Source organism: Camelina sativa, chromosome 7 (assembly GCF_000633955.1).
Source record: "Camelina sativa cultivar DH55 chromosome 7, Cs, whole genome shotgun sequence".
NCBI classification, from domain to species: Eukaryota; Viridiplantae; Streptophyta; class Magnoliopsida; order Brassicales; family Brassicaceae; genus Camelina; species Camelina sativa.
This window is the reverse complement of record NC_025691.1, coordinates 27,257,759-27,266,505: the sequence shown is the minus strand read 5'-3', so window position 1 is coordinate 27,266,505 and position 8,747 is coordinate 27,257,759. Positions and strand designations below refer to the sequence as shown.

At 33.8% G+C, this 8,747-nt stretch overlaps 2 protein-coding genes and 1 long non-coding RNA gene across 5 annotated transcripts in view; 1 reads left to right on the top strand and 2 right to left on the bottom strand.

The window, feature by feature from the left end:
* Positions 1-1,652, bottom strand: part of LOC104702867 (polyadenylate-binding protein 4-like) — a 5,279-nt gene extending 3,627 nt beyond the window's left edge. Inside the window, exons 1-3 of one of the 2 annotated variants that reach the window (XM_010418786.2) lie at positions 1,114-1,652; positions 757-875; positions 13-669 (exon numbers count right to left, since the gene is read on the bottom strand). In XM_010418786.2, coding sequence (XP_010417088.1) covers positions 13-669; positions 757-875; positions 1,114-1,405 — 1,068 coding nt within the window. In that variant the 5' untranslated portion in view covers positions 1,406-1,652. The remainder of the gene's footprint in view (positions 1-12; positions 670-756; positions 876-1,113) is intronic. The other variant, XM_019228173.1, reaches the window with a different exon arrangement.
* LOC104702866 lies at positions 1,838-3,598 on the top strand. Of its 2 annotated transcripts, XR_754095.2 has the most exons (3): positions 1,838-2,213; positions 2,387-3,118; positions 3,207-3,598. It is a non-coding gene; the product is annotated as an uncharacterized LOC104702866 (long non-coding RNA). The 2 variants fall into 2 exon arrangements; XR_002032905.1 differs by having other exon boundaries at positions 2,387-3,598.
* On the bottom strand, positions 5,831-6,817 carry LOC104702865 (ethylene-responsive transcription factor ERF008-like). Its single transcript, XM_010418784.2, has one exon. It carries the CDS (start codon positions 6,623-6,625, stop codon positions 6,074-6,076), a length of 552 nt encoding a protein of 183 aa, XP_010417086.1. The 5' UTR covers positions 6,626-6,817; the 3' UTR covers positions 5,831-6,073.

The following is an 8,747-nucleotide window of genomic DNA, read 5'->3' as shown; positions in this document are numbered from 1 at the left end:
AACAATACTGACCTTGCAGGAAGTTATTGTACCGAATTCAGCAAACAACTCGCGCAGCTTCTCATCGGTGACAGTATCATCAAGGTTTTTAACATATAAATTAAGCCCATCGAATTTGTTTCCTGAATCCCTTGAGCCTTGTTCATATCTTCGGCTCAACTCAAGTTCCCTCTCAGATTTCTTCTGAGCTTTACCTACATACCACTCCTTGTCATCAAACTTCTTCCCATTGAGAGCTTCAACAGCACGAGCTGCATCTTCAGGATCCTCAAAGTTGACAAATCCAAAACACCTGGACTTCCCATCTCCGTCCCTCATAACCACAGCGCTCGAGATACTACCATACTGACCAAAAGTAGTCTTCAACTCATTATCCGTAGTCGTCTCCGACAAATTCTTCACATAAACATTGGTAAACTTAATCTTATCAGCAGCAGACTCTCTTTCCTCCTTACGAAGGAAAGGTCCAACAAAAAACTGTTTATCATTCAACACTTTTCCATTCAGCTTCTCAATGGCATTCTTAGCTGAATCCTCAGTATCAAACTGCACAAACCCATATCCTCTGGATTGACCCATGTGATCAGTAGCAACCTTACAGGACACAATAGTCCCACACCCGGAAAACGCCTCGTGCAGAGTTTTGTTGTCAACTGACTTGTCCAAATTCTTCACATTGAGAAAAAAGGTCACATCATTAGCCAATCAAACAAAAAACAGAAGCTGCTAGATCATTCAAAAAAAAAAAGTAAATACCTTGACAAATAAATTCCCAACCCCACTTCTACGAGCAGAAGAGTCACGAGAAGAGTAAGTAATCCGAATCATCTTGCCATTGAGACTAGTGTAGTTCAGCTTCTGCATTGCTTTTTCCGCTGTCATTACCAAAAACACACACAAAACAGACTCACTCAACCAAATTACCCTAAAACACAATCAGAGAAACATGTAACATTGGGGCCAACAAAGCATCCTAAATCGTTCAAATTAGTATCTATAATCAAATTCAAACTAATACCCATTACTCAAAGTAGCCAGAGGACTGATTACAAAATCGAAAAAATCAGATCTTTAGCATAATGTCAAATCAAAAAGAGGGGAAAGGGAACAAACCATCTTCGCTGTTGCTATAGTTGACATAACCATAACCAAGAGAAGTATTGGTAGCAGCATCACGGCAAACACGAACAGATACGACCTGACACACCTCGGTGAAATAGTCATAAAGCTGAGAATCCGTTACATTGAAATCCAGATCTCCGACATAGAGGGAACATAGAGCACCGTGATTGATCCCATCGCCGCCGCCGCCGAGTCCAGGCGTAGCAGAAGCCACAGCCCCGTCGTTAACCGAAGGAGGAGGAGGAGGAGGAGAATGTGAAGAAGGAGCTTGAACCTGAGCCATTCTTTTGGAGATTTGAGAAGAAGGAGAAGAGAAAAAAAAGACCCTAAAGTAAAGATTTTTGAGGTTTTTTTTTGTATATATTTTTGATAAATTAGGGATAATTAGAAAGAGAGATAAATTAGGGAACGACGACGATGATGACGATAGGGGAAGACGAAGTCGGAGATTGTTGTGGGCAGCACGGCGAGACCGCAGCGGATAGTGATGGAGAAAAGTTTGAGATTATATAGTTGCTCAAGTCTTTACAAAAGAGTGAAATCTGAAAACCCTAGTTTTTGGTTAAAGTAAAATAATTATTATTATATTTTTTTTAACGGTTACAGATTAGATAAGAGAATTAGTCTGCTTTACTCTCAGCCGTCCGATTCTTTTTGAGAATAGGACCACCATATCTCTCACGTGGTCCTCTCGTGACTTTGGGAGCTGGGCAGACCTACTCCCCATACTCATTTTCTCCGCCGCATACCTCTGTTTTGGTTTGTAAAGTTAGTAACTTTTTTCTGGTTTTTGACTATAGAAATTTGTGAATTCTAGTTGTAGAGAAGTGTGAGTATATAGAGTGTTGGTGTGTGTGTTTTGAATCTTTAAAAAAATTGAAGAAAAGGGATTAGTAAGTAAGATGGCTTATATAATGCAGGATTTTGAAGGTGAATGAGCTCTACACTTCATTGGACTTTTTTTATAAGCCATCTTACTAGTTCTTCTTCTTCTTCTCTTCTATTTTGGGATCATAGGAGTTTTAAGGAATGCTTTCATGATGTTATTACTCTTAAGGACACTCTGGTTTATGATGAACTCCTTATCTTTGGTAAGCTCTCTTGCATGATTGAATCTGATTCTAGCTTTGCCGGTTGGGAATGCAATGATAATGGCTATTATATATAACTGTTTTGGTTTCTTAAATTTTGTTTTCACTTGCTGAATCTTGCATTTGAGAATTCCACAGAATTAGTTTTGAGGTTTCGTGATTGTTAACTGCAGGACAAGAAGTGGCATCATAACAGTTTTTAAGTAATGTCTCAGACTCTCAGGCTGCTTTTTTATCTTGTGATAAATGGCGCGATTTGAATTTTCATGTTATACTTCGATGCTCAGTTTATACGTTCCTGCTTGTGGCTTTTAAAACAATTCATGGGGCTTATGAGGATTCTGCCTGCCTGTTGGGGTTGTTTCAGATTATAACTTAGGTTTCATTCTATGCTGCTGATAACTGATTTAGAAATGAAGTCGAACTATAAAGTTACTTACTATGTATACATTTGGTTGTATCCTGTAAGTTGCGGAAACCTTCTTTCTTATCCGTTGTCAAAGAGTATGCTCACTGTGAAAAACAAAGCTTCTTGACACACACCTGCTATCGTATGTATGTCGTTTTTGCTTTGTTAATCGACGGTGGAAGTTTTGGCTTCTTTAATAGACAGTTGAAGAAATGATAGCTCTATCCTCTATGTATCTATCCTGAATGCTTTTCTTATGAAATCATCATATTGTTTGTCATTGGGCATTAGACTAGGTTGCTTCCCATGCGACGGATATGCGATAGTATGGATTGAAATCTTGAAGCTTTCGTTATGATTTTCAGTCTAATCTAGTTGACTATAATGCAAGAGTTATGACCATTTATAGCACAACAATTCATGTTTCGTAATGAATGTTTCTGTTAAGGGTTCTGTTTAAACTACAGTTCATACCAGATTATTTTCCGACTGGCGTGTAAGTCAAAGAGCACTTGCAATATCCCATTCTCTAATCTCTAGTCAAGTAAACACTGATGAACCATTTTCATGACTTTCAAATGCAGTGTTAAACCTACTCAACAAGAACAATGAGGAAAAGTTTTTAGAGATCTGATGACACCACCATCTCTAGTAGAAGACTGTGTAAGCTACTTGTTATACCCTTTCTACGTGCCATTGTTTGTTCTCTTTCTAATCATGGAAGAGCCAAGTAATAATATATAGAAGCTTCCAAGAACTTAGGGAAAGCTGCGGCGGCCAGGATTCCTGTATTAAAAAAACTGTGTAAGTGCACTTCTCTCTGTCTTTGTGCAGAACCAGAATCAGCTTCTGTGTTATTGATGGGTTAGGTTACCAGATGCTTTGGGTATTTGATTCGCATCTAAGTCTAATTAACCACACTTTTGATTAACAAAAAAGTGAAAAAATAAAGCTTCATCTTTCTTTGGTTTGTTTATCCACCAAAGTACTCTCTTTTACGGTACTTCTTGGCTTGCTTTGGTTCAACCAAAATGTCTTTTATATGCCTTGCTGCTGAATTCGTCGGTACAATGGGCACTAGTAGTAAGCTAAATATTGTTGAGCTACCATATGCTTTCATCTTTAATTTGGTGAATAATAGGACGATTTGGAAGAAAAATTAAGTTAATAGCAGAAGAAGAAATAACTAATTTACTAGTTATATAACTCTTATCAGCACTTACCAAACTCATGATCAAAATCACATGTAACATTTTTATTGTTCTATAATATGTTATTTGTATGGATGTCTAATTTATAACATAACTAGATTAGGAGGTTGAAATTCCTTTTATTTATATTGTAATTTTTATATAAAATATAATTTATGTGATTGTTTTTAAAAGTTGTTGTGAATAAAACATTATGCAATAAAATCATATGCTAAATATGAGGACTTGAATTTTTTTTGAGATTTCTTATGAGTGATTAATTTCTGTTATTTTGATAAACATTATTTCTGTTATTTTGATATATAGTTGCTAGTATAATCGAAAATCACTCTTAATCTACGGAATAGTGATTAATTTTTTAGATTTTGTTGCCTATATATGATTAATTTAATATTCTGTGGAGATTTTATTTTATTTTTTTGGAATATCCTTTTTTAAAGGATCTGAAATTAAAATTTAATTAATGGTTACAACCCATATAACCTATATAACATATCAAATAATCAAATAATTAATTTTATAATTCATATTATATAGTTTACAAAAAAAGTTATGTATTTCCGTTTTATTATACAGGGGATTTTATAATAAAAACTATTATTCTCCATGTTATAACCACATTAAAATAACATGTTAGTAGTGGGAAAAAATCAAACTTCTAATAACGATTAGGAAAAAAAGACGATAAAATCGTCCAAACAATTCGTAAATACAGATGCAATAATTTTTGTCTTTTGGTGCAAATTTACTCTTAAAAAAATGTTTATCTCTATATTCAAGTTCAATTTGGTTATTAAAAAAAGAACAAAAAAAAAAGTAATTAGTACTTACAACGTCAAAGGCTCATCATGAGTCATAAGAATCTATGTTTGAATTTTTTAGAGTCAAGAAAAAAACTCATAAACCGAAATTTCACTTTCATTTATTACTTTTTAACTCGTCTTTGTTTGTTTTGTTCAATTCTTGTGGGATCACACAAAACATGTCTGAAAAAAAAAGTCTCTATCTTGTGTGTCCGAATCTTTTGTGTGTTTCTCTTTTGTGGTCACAAGTTTTGCGTCAATCTTTAGACTCACACATCACCCGTTATTACAAAAACAAAAACGGTTCCTCACTTTTCACGTTTCAACACATTTTTGCCAATGTGTGTGTGTACACAGTAAACAAATATCAGAATCACCGAAGAATCTTGCCGACCAAACTCTGCCCCTAAAACCAAATAAGCAAGTTGATCTGTATAATTTGCCCCCACATTAAAAATCCTAAAAAAAAAAAAAAAACATCAAATCACTTTTAGTGGTTACGATAATTTTAGAGCTTTAGTTGTTAGAACACCAACCTCCACAATTGTGTTTTTTTTTTTATAAATTTTAAAATTTAAAACACATCAGAACTATTTTCAAGGATTGAGATATTTTTGCATCTTCAGCTTTCGACTATGCTCTGTAAAACTATACAGTTTATTTGTAAAAAAAATATATGTCTTTTAAAAACAAAAATGTAGAATCTACTTATCTTATGATGGGGTTATATATGTCTGTAGTACCTCTGCGATACTCCAAAACAAAATATTTTACGCCAACTATAAAGAACGCGAAACTGTTGACATATTAATAAAGGAGATAAAACCGCACATTGCAGTTATAATAGTAACAAAAATGTTACAATCGAAAAAAGAAATCTGCATATTTTTGTTAAGAGTTAGAATCGTAGTGTACTTTCTCGGCGTCTACATTTACCGTTCAAAATCAAAATAGATTTTCATACGAAGTTTAAAAAGTCGCCGGTTCGGGCAATACTTACCACCATATAAAATGTTTGTGATCTTTGGTATGAAAGAATTTATGTGCTTTTAGATCCATAACCTCATAGTAATTGAAAAAAGAAAAAAAAAATCAAAATAGATGTTTCATTTGAAATTGAAACCTTGTTTAATTTTGTTTGTTATGATTTAAAGTTGTTTGGACACAAACTCGAATAAAAACGAGTTATTAGGGTACAAATTTGAATTACACATCGTTATTTATTATTCCCCCAAATACGAAAAGAAGAACATGCAAATCTATTTTTGTAGTAGCAACTAGCAAGCGACAATTTCACAAGAGCATGAGTTTTCTAATTTATATAAATCCATTTGGAGGATGAAACCAAAAAAAACCCAAAAACCATGGAAGCGCATGTTAGCGACGACAAGCGCATCATAAAGAAGACAAAACATTCTCTCTACAAACTACTTTATATCATCTCCTCTTCGTACACACGTCATCATCCGAATTTTCCGGGTCGGGTAATTTATTCAAATCGACCCGTTCCAACGACCCGTTATTACCACTCTTACCACAATCCTCCTCCTCGTAATCACCACCACCACCACCACCGCGGCTCTCTCCCGATTTAAAAACGACCGTAGCACCAAGCGCATCAACCTGAGCACCAACCTCCGCCGCTTTTCTCCTTATATACGCCGCCGACATATCTCCTCCACCGTCACCACCACCACCTATTCCTCCTCCAGAAACAGTGAGCCCAGCCAAAAGCTCCGGGAAATTAACACGAGCTGAAGGACCACGGAGGTAAAACACAGCAGTGTCGTAAGCTCTCGCCGCTGCTTCGGGTGTAGAATAAGAACCTAACCAGATCCTCGACCTTTTGTTCGGTTCACGTATCTCAGCCACCCATTTCCCCCATTTTCTCATCCTTATACCTTTGTATGGTTTCAGATCTCTCTTCCTCGTCCCTATCCCCATCGTCGCCGCCGTAACCGTCGCCGTCACCGCCGCTCCCGTCTCCATTATTTTAACTGAGTTGTTTTAAAGAATCATCGACCCGATCTGGTTTTTTTTTTTTTTGGGAGAAATCGGAACTGAAACGGTTACATTAAGAGAAGAGATGAGTTTAAAGGAAGAAGAAGAAGAAGACAAAAGAGTTGGGAATTCACCGACACTTATTATTTTTTTTTTGGGATTCTTTTTTTATATTTTAAAGACACGGACACAGAGACAAATCTCCTCCTCCTCCTCCCCCACTCTTATTTATACTACAACAAATACTTTTTATTTTATTTTATACTATTGCAAATTATTTATGTTTCTCTTTGTTTGTTTGTTTGTTTGTTTATTCTCTATTTGAGACTTTTTTTATAAGGAATAATATTTTTTTTTTTAAATGTTTTTATCAAGAATGTGCTGGTATTTTGATGTCACTTTTACTCAGATTACTTGATGAAATGTTTTGGTTCATGTCACTATATATTGATAATTCCTTTTCTTTAGGTTAAATACAAATAATGTTTTCTTTTCTGGTTTGCTTATTGTATTTGTTTTTTTTTTTAAATATTAATTTAGTTAAACAATTTGATAATAAAATCTAGAGTTTAACCTTTATAAAGATATCATTATAATGAAACAAAGCACTTTAACTTAAACTAAGTGGAATATAAGGAGAATTTAAAAAATATATATATATACAGAAATTTTTTGGGATTATTTTTAAAAAAATTTCTATTGTAGTTCATATGATTTTACATGGCAAAAATATTTATTTTGTCACTTATAAGATAATTTAGATTTTAATTATCAAATTATGTGTTAGTGTTTTTTTTTTTGGTTTTTTTTTGTCATCTGCTACGTACATTCTTATCACCGTAGATAATGTGATCTTATTGTCCTTCAATTTTTTTTGGTAACTTTAGTATTCTTTTTTTTTGTGATTAATAATTTTTTTTTCTTATTATCTTTTCGTTTTTTTTTTTAATTGTATATTTTCGTTTCATATAGGTCTTAATGGTCCACAAGGACCACAACCATCTTTATAAGTTCCACTTACGTGAGTTCGAATCCAACTTACGTCGGTACTCCGAAGTGACATATGAGGAAATGGCTCTGAGCGGCTCTAAGCCAATCAAATTATATCAATAAAGAGACTAGAGATGATCATATTAATGATATTGTTTTTACCAAAAGACTGTAGTAACTAGTATGTAGTAACTAGTAAGCACAGGTAAATATGCAATCGTGCATTTCAAATTGTCCGTGAAGATATAATGTGACCGACATTTTAATATGATTCACACCGAAAGGAAACAAAAGAGAAAAATCGTATGATTTGGATTTACATGGCGGTAAAGTCACATGTAACCAAGAGCATCTTTTATCGTGTAACACAAATTGTTTTAAAAAATATTTAACAAAAAAAAAAAAACTAGCAGAGTAAAAACGTGGGATCGATCCTCGTCATTATAGAATACTAGAGAGACTCCTATGAATTATGATCATGCGAATCACTTAAACACATCAATAAACTTGAGAGAGAAAATAAAAAAACACAAATATTGATTAATTACTCTTCGGGGCTAATGTCTTTCTCTTTCCCAACCCCAATTATTATTTACTCAAATTTAAAATAATTACAGTAAACATAAGTTGTCGCATGTATAGAGATAATCAAAATTCACAAAAAGTAATAATAAGAAAAACTAAATTTTAAGAACTGGGAGAGTGGAGACAGCAAAAAGCTTTAGGGGGAGGGTTTGACTTTCGTAATCCAGCTTTTGTCTGTACTTATGAAAACCTAATCTGTATTAATAATTATAATGATTAAGGACCATATTTTATCATTAAGTTTATACAATCATGTTGTTTTTTTGGGCGTTTGTACAAATATATTCAATAAACTAAAAACTTTGCCACTTATTCAACATCACAGGCATGAGGCATGCCATGTACTTTCATCTTTGTTATATAAATCTGACAAAATGAAGTTCTTTTGTCTTTTTTCTCATTTTTTTTCCTTTGTCATATTTTTTTCTCTAACATCTTCATTATACTAGGATTGCCTACGAATCATAATATACGCAACTATTTGTACTGATAGTTTGTCAAGTTATTGTAGACTCAACTCGAAAAAATTATCATT